Genomic DNA, 19,851 nt, shown 5'->3' with positions numbered 1-19,851 from the left:
TATATATATACATAAATATCTGATTCACATCAGGATCGAACCCAGGTCTTTTAATTGGAAGGCAAGGGCGCTGCCCACTAGGCCATACAACCTGACTTGTATAGCCTAGTGGGCAGCGCCCTTGCCTTTCAATTGAAAGACCTGGGTTCTGATCCTGATTTGAGACAGAAATTCATTTCTGTTCCACACATGATTGTGTGTTGATTATACATACATATACACTTGTATATATAGACATAATATAATATATACATATATAAATATATATACACAAATCAAGCGTCTTACCCCTCAACCCACCCAAAGCAAGAACACGGCAAAAGGTCCCTTCAGAGCCTTCGTGATACTTACAGTCGGAGGCGAAAGGTTCATGCAGGTTGAGCCTCGTCTCTCGGGGCCGATGCTCGAGTGCCTGCGAATGGGCAGAGACCCCGTGTTGGTCTCTCCTGGCGAGGACGCCGAAGAATGAGCAACTCGTATCTTCGGGGGCATCATGAGCTCGTTGTCTGACAGCCGCCGTCCAATGAAAGCCGATTGGACGCGGAGCAAGTGCGAGTCCGGGGAGGAGGGTCCTGATTGGTTGGTTCAAATGGGGGATAGCGGTTAGAGGTTTGGCTCGAGGAGTTTCTTTAGTATAATGTTGATGAACTGGTACATAATATGTTTATTTCATGTAAAATCCTAAAAAGAGGACCCTTTCTTGGATGGATTTAGGTAAAAGCAAGGTTACATTTTTACAAGGTACCAGTTTTATTGGGAAAGTGGCAAACTGAAGGTAAAAAGGAAATAAAAAAATCAAAAGAACTAACTATTTCTATCTCCAATAACATGGGAATTAAAGGGACCCCATAGACTGAATAAAACACATTTGTAATTTTCCCTGGATGGCTAAATGTAGGCTTTAGGAATGTGGGATGTTATGGTTGACTTCTAAAACTGTCAACAGAGCACTTATCAATTCCGTGGGAACTTCAAACTGATTAAAAAATCTAAAAACATGACTGACAGCTCTGTGCAATATTTGTTGGCAATAACATACAGCGTCATTCCTTGACACACTCTTTTTAGCAAAAGTATTTAAAAATTCCTTGCCTTAGTACATTCAAGAGCTCAATATGTTCCTATTTAGATGAGGACAATGTAAGAAATTCTCATTATATATACATATAGATTCTTATAATGGTAAAGGTAATCTCTCATGTATTCTTACATCAAATATATCATTTTAGATCAATAGCTGCAGAATTCATCAGAAAAGTGTCAAATACACATGCTTGCCCAAGTGGAGGCAACAGACAGTTAGAATTATTCTTATGCAATAAGTGCGCGTGAAACACTGACTTTGAGAATAATTATTGCAACAAACAGACTCTGAAACGGACAAGACTGTATTCATGCAGGACAAAGTCATAAACAAGTGTGAGATTTGAATTACCGTGAGAATGAGTGAGTATGGAGTGTGTGGAAATGAATACAGAAATAACCGTGCAAAACTATGTAAACATGAGCCAGGTTATCAACTAAAATAAGAAAGAAATACGTTGGAAATAAATGCTGGACAACCAGCGTCATTGGAATACCACCAGTATATACATGTTAAATAATCTGTGGGAATGGTATATGGTCAATGATATTAATGCATAAGACGGAAAAATGTGAAGCTAAAATGAGTGATTTATGAATATCGCAAACGGATGGTAACGGATAACAGTGGAAGATTTCTTCAAGTCATCTGCGCCTGTTCTAATACTTTTACTGTGAATATTCGTCATCTAATACATTACTGAGGTAATAACGAAAGAGGAAAAAGTAAGAGATTTTTTCTAGTTCTGATCCAACCTGTCAAAAAATATGTCAGGCACAGAAAATCTATGTAACCTAGAGGATTCTGTCAGTTGCTGAAAACATGTGAGTGTGAGATTCACGGCAGAGAGAGAGAGAGAGAGAGAGAGAGAGAGAGAGAGAGAGAGAGAGAGAGAGAGAGAGAGAGAGAGAGAGAGGACCACCACTACCTACCAAAATCTACAATTCTATAATCTATCCTTTTGTCAGCAAGACACAGTTAATCCTTCCCAGTATCTAGTTCGACTCTAAAGGTTCATAGCAAAGGTTTCCAGCAACAGTCTGGGAATAATTTCCTTATCCCTTTCTTTTCAAAACTGTCATCTTCCTTAAGAACAGAAATGGGTACAAGATCTTACAGTGGGGTACAAACGGTCAAATCAGAGAACCAAAATAATACATGGGTGGGGGTGGGGGGGGGGGGTGTCTTTATGGTATATCATTACCGGCAGTTTAACCTGTTTTGGGTCTTACCATTCCTGGGACATTGAGTCCCATCTGCTCGCAGTCCTACTGGTCGATTGGAAAACTGAGTCAGAACTAATCTACGTAGTCTTTGTGGAATTCATTCCCCCCCAACCAAAAAAAAAAATAATATGATAAACATAAATACTCAGTCAGAGCAACGTGACTGGCTGAATCCAAGTCCAGTGAATTTTCAGATGACAAGCGCTGACTAGGTAATAACTAAAGGGGATGACTGCATATATATATATATATATATATATATATATATATATATATATATATATATATATATATATATATATATATATATATATATATATATATATATATGTTAGTCGTGTTAGTTCTAGCTACAATGGCGCCTACTACTCAACTAGTGGATCGTATAAACAAGGAAAGCACCACTGGCCGTGGTTTACCTGCGGATATACACCTGTACAACATATTAACACACTACAGTTTGTACGGCTAAACACTTGTTTAACAGATGTTTAAGACATTTTATCACTTGTAGTCCTGTGAGGAATATAAAAGAGAAGGCACAATTACATCATTACCAGACATCAGTTCAGAAATTACCAGTCGAACGTGCAACATTAAAATCTTTGGTTATAATGACATCACAGTGGATAGACGGAGAGATATAATAAAAGTAGATTACAATGAAAATATAATGAAAGGTAGCTCGGCTGGTTGGTGAAGATCTACCATTTGAAAAAGGAGAGATGTATGAATAAATGTATCATCAGTAAATTTAGACTGAGTCCCTTCATATATCTGAAAGGTTCCAGACATTTGTTGGTAAATTCGTCCAAAATCTTTTTACGCAAAAAATGATTGAAAGTTTCTCCTTCTGATGTGGTTATAAAATATCAATTTCTCTTTTTATTTTTCACTAAATCCAGAAAATTCTCCAATAACTTGAGAGTTCCATTTAAAAAGAAGCATTCAGTTTTTAACAATTTTAACAAATCCGTCTCATGAATTTTTAAAATAAATAATCTTTCTTAACAACAAATGTAAAAAATTGTCCAAAAACTTGAGTTTTAATTTAAAAGCAAGCATTCGGCTTTTAACAATTTTAACAATTCCGTCTGATGAGTTTATGAGTTAATCAAGAAAATCCTCCAATGACTTGAGTTTTCCCTTCAAACGAGAATCCATTGAAAAACAAACCGTTAAGTTTTGACAATTCTTAGAACCTAAAAGAATTCGTCATTATACTTCCCAAACCAACCGAACTAACTCATCACATAAAATAAAACAACTTTTCAAAAAGAAGTTATTTTAAGGTGCTCTAACTATGTGGCTTAAAAGGAAAAAAAAAAACAATTTAAAAAAACAGAGATAGCATAACCTCGAGAGATAAAGGAATACAGAGAAAAAGAATAAAAAGGATATTTGATTTTTATAGAGCAGGGGAAAAACCCGGCGAGTTTTAACAGGAGTTATGATTTTGGTCCTGATTTTTTTTTTTCTTTAGTGAGCAAAGAAAAAAACAGGTCAAGACATTCTTCATTTATTGGTGGGCGCAGGGAGTGGCGCCACAGGTAAGGAGAAAGGTGAAAATGTTTTTTTTATCACTTTTAAGATAATTTCAGAGGTAACAGTGTGTGATGCGGAATAACAACGTGAGTAACTTGTAAAATTTTCAGTGCTTCCGTTTTACAGATGAGGTTACTGGTTTGCTTGTAATTTATATATATATATATATATATATATATATATATATATATATATATATATATATATATATATATATATATATATATATATATATATATATATATATATATATATATGTATGTATGTATCAAAGCAATCTCTTAAGACGAATGTTAATCAAAATAATTTCAAAACTTCTATTTCCACGCAAGTGTTTAATTCAAACGATTATTATCCCCCATCTCTTCGTATCGCCTTATAGCCAAAGCAACTTCAAAATCAAATTTAAAGGCAAGAAACTAATGCATTTACTTCGATTACAACGCGGAAGCAATAGCGATAAAAGGCCTCTTAACTTGAATCGATGGATCCGGACGAATTTATATGCAGGGAGTCATGAAAGCAAAGCCCCCAATCTGGCATCACTGTACAGAAATGTACAGTATTTACTGTACATATGCATGTCATGTCTTACAGACATTATGTACTGTACATAGTATGCTATGTCTTACAGACATTTATGTACTGTACGTAGTATGTTATGTCTTACAGACATTTATGCACTGCACATATGCATGTTATGTCTTACAGACATGTATGCACTGTACATATGCATGTTATGTCTTACAGACATGTATGTACTGTACTGAACATGTGTATGTTATGACTTACAGACATGTATGTACTGTACAAGTGTATGTTATGTCTTACAGACATGTATATTATCATATATATATATATATATATATATATATATATATATATATATATATATATATATATATATATATATATATATATATATATCAAACATTACCTTGTAATGAGGTATAAATAAAAGCCACAATAAAAGACAACAAATCTTTGCCAGACTCGATGCTCTATTTTTATCTCCTCCCTGTAGGAGGCTACTTCCTTTTCCCTGCTTAATGTCATTCTCAGGTTTCCTTTCATAAGTCTGCACGACAGATTACCAAGAATTCGAGAACAGAAAAAGCCTTTGGGCTCTGAATACCTATTCAGAGTCTGTGAGCTCAAATGGAACTGCTCTAATAATGATGGCTATGAAGAAGAAAAAGATACCGGGTTGTCTGTGGCTAGTAATACCAGGTTATTTAATGCTATTGCTGGTTAGGAAGATTGCAAAGATATCAAGCTATTTCATACAGTAACACCAGGATATTTAATTTATTTCTGGTTATGAAGAATGAATTATACCACGTTACCTGCAGCTAGTAATACTAGGGTATTTAATGCTATTGCTGGTTAGGAAGAATGCAAAGATACCAGGTTGTATGCGGCTAGTAATACCAGGATATTTAATGCTATTGCTTGGAATGAAGAATACAAAGATACCAGGCTATTTGCAGCTAGTAATACCAGGATACTTAAAGTTATTGCTTGGAATGAAGAATACAAAGATACCAGGCTATCTGCAGCTAGTAATACCAGGATATTTAATGCTATTGCTTGGAATGAAGAATACAAAGATACCAGCCTATCTGCAGCTAGTAATACCAGGCTATTTAATGCTGTTGCTTGTCATGAAGAATACAAAGATACCAGGCTACCTGCAGCTAGTAATACCAGGCTATTTAATGCTACAGCTGGTTAGGAAGAATGCAAAGATACCAGGTTGTATGTGGCTGGTAATATCAAGATATTTAATGCTATTGGTTGTAATAAAGAATACAAAGATCTCAGGCTATCCGCAGCTAGTAATACCAGGATATTTAATGTCATTGCTTGTAATGAAGAATACAAAGACACCAGGCTACCTGCAGCTAGTAATACCAGGCTATTTAATGCTATTGCTGGTTATGAAGGATGCAAATATACCAGCTTATCTGCAGCTAGTAATACCAGGCTATTTAATGCTATTGCTGGTTATGAAGGATGCAAATATACCAGCTTATCTGCAGCTAGTAATACCAGGATATTTAATGCTATTGCTGGTTAGGAAGGATGCAAAGATACCAGGCTATTTAATGCTATTGCTGGTTACGAGGATAACAAAAATACCCGACTATTTGACGCTATTGGTGATTGTAGAGCTGACGGAAAAATACCATGCTATTTAACACATTTGCTGGTTACGATGCGGCATTAATACCTGGCTATTTAATTCTGCTGCTGATTACAAAGACGACATAAATACAAGTCTATTTAATGCAATTTCTGGTAAAGGAAACTCCAAACATACCCAGCTATTTAGTGCTATTGTTGGTTAAGATGATGACAAAAATACCAGAATATTTAATGCAATTTCTGGTAAAGTAAATGCCAAAAACACCGGGCTATTTAATGCTATTGCTGTTTACGATGATGACAAAAATATCAGACTATTTAATGCAATTTCTGGTTAAGGAAACTCCAAAAATACCCAGCTATTTACTGCTACTGCTGTTTACGGCGATGACAAAAATACCAGGCTATTTAATCCAATTTCTGGTAAAGGAAATACCAAAACACCGGGCTATTTAATGCCATTGCTGGTTACGAAGATGACAAAAATAGACTATTTAATGCCATTGCTGTTTACGATGATGACAAAAATACCAGGCTTTTTGATACCATTACTAGCTAAAAACATTAAAAACATACCAGTTGTACCAATAAAACTGAACCCCGGATGATCCAGATAAAAAAAAAGTTGATATGAGATAGCGGCGTTTGGTAAATAAAACTCATCATACTATGATTATATAAAATCCTAAAATACTGTCCGAAATATGACAGCAGGATGTGAGTAGCTTCAGTTGTCAAATGTCTACCGTTCCACTTGATCGATAACAGGGATTTCTATTTAGAGAATTAAATGTAATATTTTTCTGATAGGGGAAAAATATACAGATATGTAAAGGCATTTTGAGACAAAGGAAGGTGATACGAATTTGAAAAAGAGGAAGTTACTTCTGATACTTTTTAATTGCATATATGTATATATATAAATATATATGTTATATATGTATATGTGTAATATATATATATATATATATATATATATATATATATATATATATATTATATATATATACATATACATGTATATACTGTACATAAGTATATATATGTATATATATATATACACATTTAGAATTCATGACAAGAATACCTCCTTACCTGCGAACTTCATCCCCGCCCCAAAAAAACAAAGCTTTAGATAAAAATGTCATTATACAATTGAACTTACAGATACCAAAAAAACTACGTATTTCAACAATATTACAGAATTTATCGATCTTACCATGCAACAGGACAAAAACCATTTAAGTGCCATTTGAATTCAAACAATTTAACAAAGACACTAGTTACGGCATTCATTAACAAGCATACTTGATTTTTTTGTTTTGGAATATGTCAGGCTATATAAAGAATATGTTTTAAGTTCTCATTACATGTCATCGATGCAGAAAGGAAAATGATCTGAGTTGTTGATTAAGAACTCTTTCGTTACTGAGAATGTATGTATGTATATATACATATGTATGTTATATATTATATATATATATGTATAGATATAATATATATATATATATATATATATATATATATATATATATATATATGTTGAATAAACTATATATATATAATATATATATATATATATATATATATAATTATATATATAATATATATATATATATATATATATATATATATATATATATATATATATATATATATATATATATATATATATATATATATATATATATATATATAGAATGAATAAACAAGGTTTTCAATAGAACACTCTAGAAACTCTTTCCACTTATATATATATATATATATATATATATATATATATATATATATATATATATATATATATATATAGAATGAATAAACAAGGTTTCAATAGAACCCTCTAGAAACTCTTCCATATTTATATATATATATATATATATATATTAACATCATTTTTCATTTCTGCAACGTCTGAATACACTTGACAAATAAATCCCAGAAATGGCACTTATTACTCCAAACGCAATCGCACCATCGACAGTTCAGAGAGAGAGAGGGAAAAAAATATATTTATCCATTCATGAAAGCAATTAATTACTCAAGATTTAACAAACCATACTTTTCATTGCATTCTAAATTATAGTATATCTATTCATGACAGCAAGATTTTTCATTGCGTTCTCAAATCTCTCGGAGGGATGAATATTGCTGTCGGCTGGTGCAATACGCGTACGAGAGGCAATGCAGTACGTGGTAATAAAGTAGACGATATATAAAGAAACAGAGCGATATTAAAAAAAAAGAGAAGTGATAATTTAGAATTATATAAAGATTTGATTTGACTGACGAGAATAATGAATTTTCCCCATAGGTTTTCGATGTCGTATATAAAACTGAAATTTCCGATCGTTCAATTCGCGTGAGCACTCAGAGAGTGAATAGACAGTTTAATCAAGAATTGAAAACACTGAAGACCTCATTGTTTGTGCGGTTTAGATGCGCTTAATTGGCAGAAAGAATACAACAAAGGCCTCAGTTACGGTCCTCCTTCTCTCATTCTGGAACTGGCATACAATTGACGCGCAAGATCTAAATGGCGACAGTCCGCTGAATGCAAACTTGACGTTGGAGAGATGTTCGTGAACGAATGGGGAAAATTTAAATATGTATACTGTATATATGTATATGTATATGTGTATATATATATATATATAATATATATATATATATTGAAATTCCTGACTCACGTCAGGATCGAACCCAGGTCTTTCAATTGAAAGGCAAGGTAATTCCTTAGGTGCAGTGGCCTCAGGTTCCAATTTCTTTTATGGCTTGTATGGCTAGTGGGCAGCGCCCTTGCCTTTCAATTGAAAGACCTGGCTTCTGATCCTGATGTGTGAGTCAGAAATTCATTTCTGTTCCACACTAGTTGTGTGTGTTGATTTTATATATATATATATATATATATATATATATATATATATATATATATATATATATATATATATATATATATATATATATATATATATATATATATATATATATATATATATATACAATATATACAATATATATATAAAATTATATACAATATATACACATACATATATATAATACATAATCACCGTAAACGTAACAGAAAGTAAAAAGTCAAAATGAAGAAAACCGAATGAGGAATATGTGAACCACGTTCCGCCATTACCGGAAAAAGATGGAAAAGACTTCAAACTTGCCGGGTTTTTTTACCTGAGAAGGAGTATCCTAAGAATCCTATACCTGACGACCCTCTGCGCGAGAGGACGTCCTCCGCGCTGGAGGACATCCGGGTGTCCTGGATCCGCACGTTCGGCACCGGGGAGAAGGGAGACAGGTTCATGTTGTCCGAACTGAGTTGATGCCTCAGCAGTTTCTTCTCGCCCGGACTGCTGACGAGGCTGAGGTCGTCCAGCTTCAGTTTGTTCCTTTGCTGTCTGTCAGGTGGCGGTGGGAGGAGGAGGAGGAGGAGGAGGAGGGGGAGGAGAAAGAGGAGGAGATCGTCAGTGGTGTGAGGGTCAGTGGGTCATGGCAATTGAGAGAGAGAGAGAGAGAGAGACAGAGAGAGATATGCTGAGGGGGCCGTCCCCTAAGAGACCACTTAAGGGAGGAACGAGATAGGAGAGAGAGAGAGAGAGAGAGAGAGAGAGAGAGAGAGAGAGAGAGAGAGAGAGATGCTAAGGGGGCCGTCCCCTAAGAGATCATTTAAGAGAGGACAACTAAACTGTGAGAGAGAGAGAGAGAGAGAGAGAGAGAGAGAGAGAGAGAGAGAGAGAGAGAGAGAGAGAGCACTAAAAATATAAAAACACAGATACAATTTGGGGAATTTTGGTACACATGTAAAAATAGGGAAGATTTTTCTTGCATTCCTTTTAATATTAGAAAAGAAATATAACAAGCACCCTAAAATGTTTGATAAGAAATATATTGAACATTCTAAAATGTTTGAAACAAAATTAAACCTAAATTACAAAAAAGAACCCCAATATTGAAACTGGGCCAAATGTCATAACATCACCTAACGATGTGCATATCTGATACTTACTAATCGTCGGTAGATGAAACATTGGTTTGAAAACAGTTCAAATAACAGAGACAGTTTCTCCTCCACTCACTTGTCGATGTGGTCGAGCATTTCATGAATGGTCTGCAGCAGGAAGCTGAACTGGATGAGGTTGAGGGTCGGACTCACTGTGAGGGGAAGCAGAGAGGGCAGGATTCGCGTTGCCAGGAGATTGACACTCAGACCGAACTTCTTCACCCCGAGCATTAACCTATAGATATCTGGAGGAAAACAGGTGCAATTAACCTGTAGATATCTGGAGGAGAACAGGTGCATTTAACCCTGTCAACATCTGGAGGGGAACAGAAGCAATTAACCTATGGGGGAACAGGTGCAGTTAACCTGTAGATAACTGGTAGGGGACAGGTGGAATTAACCTGTAGATATCTGGAGGAGAGCAGGTGCAGTTAACCCTGTCAACATCTGGAGGCCAACAGAAGCAATTAACCTATGGGGGAACAGGTGCAGTTAACCTGTAGATAACTGGTAGGGGACAGGTGCAATTAACCTGTAGATATCTGGTGGGGGACAGGTGCAGTTAACCTATACATATCTGGTGTGGATCAGCTGCAATTAACTTGTAGGTATCTGGTGGGGGACAGGTGCAATTAACCTGTAGATATCTGGTGGGGGACAGGTGCAATTAACCTGTAGATATCTGGTGGGTGACAGGTGCAGTTAACCTATACATATCTGGTGTGGATCAGCTGCAATTAACCTGTAGGTATCTGGTAGAACAACTGTATTTAATCTGCTAGACAGAGAACAGTGTAATTTTCCTGTAGATATCTGGAGGGGAACAGGTGCAATTAGCCTGTAGATATCTGTAGGGGAACAGGTGCAATTAACCTGTAGCTATCTGGAGGAGAACAGGTGCAATTAACCTGTAGATATTTTGGGGGAACAGGTGCAATTAACCTGCAGATATATGGAGGGGTACAGGCCTATTTAACCTGTAGATATCTGTAGGGGAACAGGTGCAATTAACCTGTAGCTATCTGTAGGGGAACAGGTGAAGGTCACCAGTAGGAACATTTCCACTTCAAGTACTGACTTTAGGATAATTTTAGTGATGCATGTCAAATGAAAATTGACAATGAAATCGACATGATTAAGTCGGCCCTCAAGTCGAATAAACATAAATAGAAGCTTTTTTTTTTAATAGACATGTTTACCTTAGGAACTGATATTTTGATTTTTGAGGGGAAATAGTTTTACAAAGTGACAAACAAAAAATAAATGTTTCTTGATAATGTTGGTTCGTTATGACAAAAGTGCTTCGGTTTGTTTTCCTGCTGTTTAGTGTCAATGATGTTAGACAAATAAAAGTGGATAATATTGTATCTCGTCTGAGATACAATACTATCTGAGACAAAATTATCATCTGAGGCTTAATGAGATAAATTCAGATTTAGACGACGATCCCACTGACGTAAATTACCAGATTTTTAAGACTCCCTAATCTCACGATAAAGTGTTTACGTATCTGGTTCTTTGCAGTGATATGTGATACTGTCTTATATCGTTGCAATCATGCCCATGCACGCAGAGCAAATTGGATATTAAATATTTGCAGCTTAATGTTTATGTTTGCGTACAAGAAATGTCACGGTGATGTGATGAGTGTGATGAGAATATATATATATATATATATATATATATATATATATATATATATATATATATATATATATATATATATATATATATATATAGTAATATGTAGGTGTGTGTATTTATACAGCTAATTAATTCATCATCTTATTTGTTCATTGTTATTATGTAAATTCTTTCCATAACACACCAATATCAAAAGGGTTCAAAATCACTGATATCAACTTCTGGTTATCGCACTTAAAGAGACGAAACTTCACAGGTGCTTATATTAGTAGCTATTGAGGCTACGATAAGCTACACTTAAGCATAATCGATAATATATAATCAATAGTGTTTCATCCGAGCTCATATCGCCATTTTTGTGGTTCAAGTTATCCTGCGAATTTTCAGCCATTTTTCCAAAATTTTATTTGTTACTTTATTTTTTGCAATTTGCAATTTTTGTCAAAAAAAAATAAATTTGCTAATACAAACTTCATACAACATTAGTCTTGGCAAGTATTGATTTAAAAATTCAAATTAGGAGTTACTCTACAGCACTTACGTAATCTTTTAACTATTTATTTGCTACTTTGTTTTTTACAATTTGTAATTTCTATTAAAAATAAATTTTCTAATAGAAACTAAATCTCGAAAGACCACTGAGAACATCATTTACTGTAATGGTTTATATCTTATTATCAAAGCTATATTGATTAATTATATATAATCTCGGAAGACCACTGAGAACATCAGTTACTGTAATGGTTTATATCTTATTATCAAAGCTGTATAGATTAATTATACAATCTCATCTCAATTCGCGTTACAACACCTGTGAAGAGGAAATTTCCAATTAATTTTTTTTGTGAACTATTCATTAAGTCCATATCAACTGCATGGATATTTCCAGGTCTTGAGTCTTTGCATATGTAAATATGAAAAGTAAAAATTGAAGGAAACAGCTGTCTTCGTAGACATCAAAATGCCATCTGATTCACGTAGAACATTCTACCTGTGGACCCTGGAAAGAAGGCAATTACCGTCCTCATACCGGCACCCCTAGAGGAAATGCTCTCTTAAGTCCCCAGAACTAAAATGGTCAGTAAGCACAACATGCGCAGTCAACGGTAGTAGCGCGACTGAAAGTTGAAAGTATTTAATCATTTGCATTCATTAATGTGACTGTTGCCACATACTGTCCAGTCGGTAAAAAAAAAAAAAAAAACAAAAGTATGTGGGAAATTATGCTTTGAGATAGCTCAATTCAGGCGACAGTTCTTGGACAGCAAGCCAATGTCTAAGGAATAGCTAAGTTATCCCCTTAAAACTGTATCATTTTCTTCATGGAGATTCAACACTTGATTTTCATGAATATCGCCTTCTATTCAGTAACCAGAAAAACACGTGGATATTCTTTAAAATAAACTAAGAATAAATGTTTTTTAACTCAAAATCCGCGCATCCACCACATACCATTCTGGCAAACAAAGACAACACAATGGTGGAACAGAATCTGTTTCACCTTTCAACCACATTGTGGGATACACGGTGGACACACTTAACTTCATGGAAGGAGCCACAAATTTTAAAGAACTAAAAAAAAAAAAAACAAAACTAAGAAAACGGAGGAAATCATCATCTTCAGAAAACCCAACGCTTTCGCTTTAAGGGGTAAAACGAGCGTGGTAGTGATCTCTCTCCTCTGTAAGGCACTCCAGAGAAGCGCGTCACTTGGGTCGTCTTCTTCTTCTTCCAGGCCTTCAGCATCAACGCAATCTAAGGTTCTCTTGGGATTCGACGTCCCCCAATTTGGACGGACGACTAATGGGTCACTCCAGGGTCGCACTTGACTCATGAATTCAGGAAATTGGCCCATTCACCGTGTATTTCAAGGACTGGACAGAGCATCTTAGAAGGGGACGGGGAGAGAGAGTGGTTATAGAGAGAGAGAGAGAGAGAGAGAGAGAGAGAGAGAGAGAGAGAGAGAGAGGGTTAACAATATTATTTTTAGATACATGAAAAAGTTGTTTTTTTATTATAAAATTCCAAATGATCTATATTATTTCTGAGAGAGAGAGAGAGAGAGAGAGAGAGAGAGAGAGAGAGAGAGAGAGAGAGAGAGAGAGAGAGAGAGAGAGGATTGGCAATAATATTTTGAGGTACATCTATAACTGGAGTTGTTTTTCTTACAAAATTCCAAATGGTCTCATTATTTCTTGATTTTTTCCTTTTTAAGACTGGATAATTTTTGAAGGTATTTGTTCCTTAATGAACTGATAACCAATGCTGACTGTTCAATTCATCAAGACTTCTGGTCCTTCACCAATCCTTAAGCAATGAAGGTTTCAGTTCCTTTACTTATTGGTTGATTCAAAATGATCTGTAATCATTCCTGAATTGCTAATCAATAAATAAAGAGTTGTTACACTCAGACTGGATAATCATCAAGATTTCCCGCCTCTCCAAACTTGGTAATCAATGAAAATGTTTTATTAAATTCTGGATGGTAAACTCAAAGCAATTTCTTGTCCTCTCTTTACTGATACTCACTGAATATTTTTACTACTTCCAAACTGATTATTCATAAAGATTTCTGAGTTTTCCTGCGATATGAAACAGTGTAGTTTCTGTTCTTTTCGGCTGGTCAAGGAATAAAGACTTCTGGTGGCTTTTGAGATTTTAATCAACGATAGGTTTTTGGTCCTCCCATATCATTTTCTTTTATTGCTAATCAGTGATGGTCTTTTGTTCTCATTCCAGACAGGTCACTTCATACAGATTTTTGCACCTTCCTGAATTGCTGTTCAGTGAAGATTTTTGTTCGTTTCAGAATGATTAATCATAAATATATCTGGTATTCCTGCGTTGTTAATCAATGAAGATTTATCCTTGTTCTTCTGAATTGGTTATTTCATTAAAATATCTACTTCTCCTAAACTGGATATCCTATGGAAATTTCTGCAGATTCGAGAATAGTAAATTTGTCCATTATCTTTTTAAACTAAATAAATTAAGGGAGAGCCTAAATTACTCCTTTAGTTTTCTGGAAAAACAGGTGAACTCATTTACCCTTCAATCAAAATTTAAATTTTTTGGTGACACTGGAAGACCCATTTATCTAAATACCCTTAAACCTAGCTTTCTGGCAACACTGTTAAGACACATTTCCCAAAGACAGGCTTTCTTTTTACAAGCAATTTTTAACTCTTCCTGTATCACACTCAAGAACCCCTATGACCGTTCAATCAAAATCTAAATATTTTGGTAACACTGGAAGACCCATTTATCCAATTATCCTTTAATTTTCTTTCTGGCAACACTGTCAAGACACATTTCCTAAACACAGGCTTTCTTTTTACAGGCAATTTTATCTCTTATTGTACAACACTCAAGAATGCCTAGGACCTTAAGCTTAATTTTCTGGTAACAATGGGAGAACCCGTTTATTCAGTAATCCTTAAACCTAGCTTTCTGGCAACAAGGTAACAAGGCAAATGTCCCAAAGACAGACTGTCTTTTAACTAGCAATTTTTAACTCTTCCCTTATAACACTCAAGAACACATAACCTTAAGCTTAATTTTCTGGTAACACTGGAAGAACCCATTTATTCCATAATCCTTTTCTGGCAACACTGTAAAGACACATGTCCTAAAGACAAGTTTTCTTTTACAAGCAATTTTTAACCCTTCCTGTACAACACTCAAGAACTACTGGGAAGCCATTTATCCAATTACCTATATACCTAGCTTTCTGGCAACACTGTCAAGAAACATATCTTAAAGACAGGCTTCTTTTAGCTAGTAATTTTTACCTCTTATTGTAGCAAAACACAAGAACTACTGGGAAGACCCATCTATCCGAGTACCTATAAACCTAGCTTTCTGGCAACACTGTCATGAAACATGTCCTAAAGACAGGCTTTCAAGAACGCTTATGACCTCATTCATCTCACGACACGAAAAAACAGAAAAGCAGGATCGTTACGTACTTACAACCTTCACGGTGACGTCGGCGTCCTGGAGCTTGACGTCGCTGAGGATGGGCAGGACGTCGTCTATGATCGCCGAGCGTTCGAGCTTGTCTAGGATCCTCTCGATGCAGCCTAGGACCGTCAGGCACAGGGCTATGTCTGTCGGGTTCTTCTCGTAGATGTCCTTCGTCCTCGGCAAGACGGTCTTCTTGATGGCCTCCGCGTCCAGGTATTCGGCGGCGTTCGTCGCCGCGACGATTGCTGCCACCTGGTGAGAGGAGAATTATACAGTTCTGTAATCACGGAGGCGTCATACAACAAAAAACCCGTATGGGGGGTATTGCCGTCAGTGTACCCCACGCGGTGAACTGTAGGCCAAGGACGAGAGAGACAAGGTCTGCCCAATTGGGCGGAGTCGCCTCCCGCTTGGGGTAACTACGTAGGCGATGACGTATCTTAGAGGTTCCTGCTCATTATGGTAATTCGCCTGCTGACGCAGTAAGGAGGTAGAAAAGCTCCGCCTACATCGGGGATTTTTTTGGGGGGGAAAGTGAGCAAACCTTTCTCTTTCTCTTGGCCTTGCTGTAGGCATTGCTTAAGATTCTTTGCAGCGTCCCTTCGGCCCCCCAGCTGCAACCCCTTTCATTCCTTTTGCCGTACCTCCGTTCCTATTCTTTCCTATATATTTCTTTCCACTCTCTCCTATCAATTGTTTCATAGTGCAACTGCGAGGTTTTCCTCCTGTTACGCCTTTCAAAACTTTCTACTCTTAATTTTCCCTTTCGGCGCTGAATGACCCCGTAGGTTCCATTATAAGACTAAAAAAAAACGAGTAAAGTTGGTAAATAAAGAATATAAGCAACTGAGTAAAGAAAATGTGGAACAGGAAGTGGAGGAAATATCGTCTCACTGATGAGTAGAATTCAACGAAATATTTTCATATTTTGCAAAAGATTGCAAGAGTCTGACAAAGGCCAAGCGCTGGGACCTAGAGAGTCATTCAGCGCTGAAACGGAAAAAGTAAAAAGGTCTGAAAGGTGTGACAGGAGGAAAACCTCAAAGCAGTTGCACTATGAATCAATTGTTAGGACAGGGTTAAGGGGAGTAAATGGAAAAAAGAATATGAATGGAGGTACAGTAGAAGGAATGAAAGGGGTTGCAGCTAGGGGGGCCGAAGGGACGCTGCAAAGAACCTTAAGTAATGACTACAGTGCACCTCGTGAGGTGCACTGACGGCAATTCCCCGCTACGAGGAAAGGCTGAAAGAAGTGTGATTTTGAATTAGCTGAGCAGTAGGAGCCATCTAGTGAGGAACTTCAGAAACATTCCAGAATTGACGGATTGGAGCAAAATGTAGAGAAATGAGCCGAAACAAATAAAATAATATACATCAGTAAATAAGAAAAGAAGGAATAGGAGAAAGATATAATTTACGAGTTGATGCAAAAAGAAATACAGATTGATAGATGAGTAAAATTACAGTTTTATAATCACGAAGGCGTTATTATAAAACTAAAAAAAAAAATAAAATAAAATAAAAATGAGCCGAAGTTTCTTCGGCGAAATCGAGTTTTTCTGTACAGCCGCTACAGCATGTAATCAAGGCCAAAGAAAATAGATCCATATTTCTGTGGTCTCGGTATAATGTTGTATGAGCCGCGGCCCATGAAACTTTAATCACTGCCCGGTGGTGGACTGTCCTATATCGCTGCCAGAAGAACGATTATGGCCAACTTTAACCTTAAAGATCAAAATACAGAGGCTAGAGGGTTGCAATTTGGTATGTTTGATGACTGGATGGTGTATGATCAACATATCAATTTGCAGCCCTCTGGCCTCAGTAGTTTTGAAGATCTGAGGGCGGACAGAAAAAAGTGCGGACAGAATAAAGTGCGGACGGACAGACAAAGCCGACGCAATACTATTTGTTCACAGAAAACTTAAAATTAGTAATGGTGGTAAATAAAGAAAATAAACAACTGAATAAAGAAAATGTGGAACAGAAAGGCTAAATAAAACTGGAGCGTTGATAAATAACGAAAGCATTGTCAGTCAAAGCGCGAACTGCAAATTTGAATAAAATCCACAACGCTGCGTAATTAAACACGTATGGAACGTGAGCGGCGTCGGTCGTTCAGCTGTGGAATGAACGTTTGATGCACTTGCACCCAAAATAATGACCTTTTTCATAATGACATTTCTCATAATGGACATTCCATAATGACCTATTTTATAATGAGCTTCATATAATGAGCCTGTTGCAACGAATTGCTGTAATTTGCAATAATTACGTTACATGTCTTCAAGGTTGGGTTCATCAACATGATCGTGTATAACTCTACACGGATTTCAGTAAAAAAGGAATTTGCAGAGGCGATTTTACACGCACATACACGCACAAACATATACATGTATATATGCATATACATAGATATATATAGATATAGATACTGTACACACATGCATACATATACACATACACACACATATATATATATATATATATGTGTATATATATATATATATATATATATATATATATATATATATATATATATATATATATATATATATATATATGCTATTTAAACTCATTTTTCTCTCTTATGCAATTTCTATTGGAGTTAATGGCGTTTGTTCATACGACATTATCTTGTATCAAGACTATGAATCAGTCTATACTTCTTTTCTTCTCTTCGGCAAGCTTCTCAAGAATAGGCAAAAATGATTCAGTATTCTTTTCCATATATATATATATATATATATATATATATATATATATATATATATATATATATATATATATATATATATATATATATATATATAAACTCTATATCTGTTAATGCTTCACTGGACGGAACATCTGAACGGCGTGTCACATTACATACCTGAACTTGTACCGTAGTGGACTCCAGGCCGGAGTAGATGATGGGTAGGATATCCGTTGCTATGTCTTCCGAAGGCGTCTTCTCCAATACGATGTGTATGTTCTCCAGAAAGGTGACCGACGCTTGGATGGACTTGTTCATGTTGAAGACGGTTCTGGAACACAAAATTCGGAATCACCTCCGAGAAAGGGAATGGGAATCATTTGGGTGGCTACGTCAGGTGGACAAGAAAATATCAAAGGAAAGTCATTTGGATGGCTATGTCAGGTGGACAAGAAAACATCGTTTGTGTTTACTAAAGGGAATATCAAAGAGAAGTCATTTAGATAGCTTTGTCAGGTGGACAAGAAAATATTGTCAGTGTTTACTAAAGGAATATCAAATTAAAGTCATTTGGGTAGCTATGTCAGGTGGACAAGAAAACATTGTTAAGTGTTTACCAAAGGGAATATCGAAGGAAAGTCATTTGGATGGCTATGTCAGGGGGACAAGAAAATATTGTCAGTGTTTACTAAAGGGAATATCAAAGGATGATACGAACTAATGAAAATATTACTTGGTAATTTCCGACTTCATGTTGTGTGTATATTTATATGTGCGTGTGTGTGTGTGTGTGAGAGAGAGAGAGAGAGAGAGAGAGAGAGAGAGAGAGAGAGAGAGAGAGAGAGAGAGAACGTTAAAAAATTTTTTTCTTAGCATTTCAGCACAGGAACTGACATTCTGTTATTCATGAGAGAGAGAGAGAGAGAGAGAGAGAGAGAAAGTGTCCGAGACGAGAGCATCTACTCAAGCTCACAAGTGTCTTGCCAATCGGCGGCAGCGAACAATCCCTGTAAACACAGCGTCCGGATCCTCACCTGAAATGCGGCAGAATGATATTTTCGTATTCGTCCGTCGTGATTTCGGAGATCAGCTGAAGTATTGGCTGAAGAACCGCTGCCAACACCTCTTGGGTTCGCATTTCCTGCTGGAGAGACGGCCACACGTGAAGGAACCACATTTTCTGAAAAGAAAAAAAAAAGGATAAAATGAAATCGAAGGCGAAGTTGCTTGCGAGGGGAATCGAAGCCCGGATTTGGTGCCAGAAGTCCTTTTTGGGGGTATTGCGAAGCCGAGCAGGATTCTATTCACGGTTCCAGGCATCCGAAGGGAGTTGCGGAAATTTAGCTCAACGGTCAGCTGGGAATGAATTGAAAGAGAGAGAGAGAGAGAGAGAGAGAGAGAGAGAGAGAGAGAGAGAGAGAGAGAGAGAGAGAGAGAGAGAGAGAGAGATGCACTTCTCTGTGCATCGCGGTTGGGTGAAGGCTTTTGAAAAGAAAATTTTTAGAAGTAAAATCCATTACTC

The 19,851-nt window shown here is 36.2% G+C and overlaps 1 protein-coding gene across 1 annotated transcript in view; it reads right to left on the bottom strand.

Moving 5' to 3' along the window:
* Positions 1-291: 291 nt before the first annotated feature.
* Positions 292-19,851, bottom strand: part of bma (SCY1-like protein bma) — a 439,254-nt gene continuing 419,694 nt past the window's right edge. The window contains exons 13-18 of the mRNA XM_067125029.1: positions 19,364-19,509; positions 18,507-18,660; positions 15,634-15,883; positions 10,098-10,266; positions 9,196-9,419; positions 292-572 (exon numbers count right to left, since the gene is read on the bottom strand). Coding sequence (XP_066981130.1) covers positions 292-572; positions 9,196-9,419; positions 10,098-10,266; positions 15,634-15,883; positions 18,507-18,660; positions 19,364-19,509 — 1,224 coding nt within the window. The remainder of the gene's footprint in view (positions 573-9,195; positions 9,420-10,097; positions 10,267-15,633; positions 15,884-18,506; positions 18,661-19,363; positions 19,510-19,851) is intronic.

This window comes from Macrobrachium rosenbergii, chromosome 23 (assembly GCF_040412425.1).
Source record: "Macrobrachium rosenbergii isolate ZJJX-2024 chromosome 23, ASM4041242v1, whole genome shotgun sequence".
NCBI lineage: Eukaryota > Metazoa > Arthropoda > Malacostraca > Decapoda > Palaemonidae > Macrobrachium > Macrobrachium rosenbergii.
The sequence above is the reverse complement of the archived record's forward strand: the minus strand, read 5'-3'. Positions and strand labels throughout refer to the sequence as shown.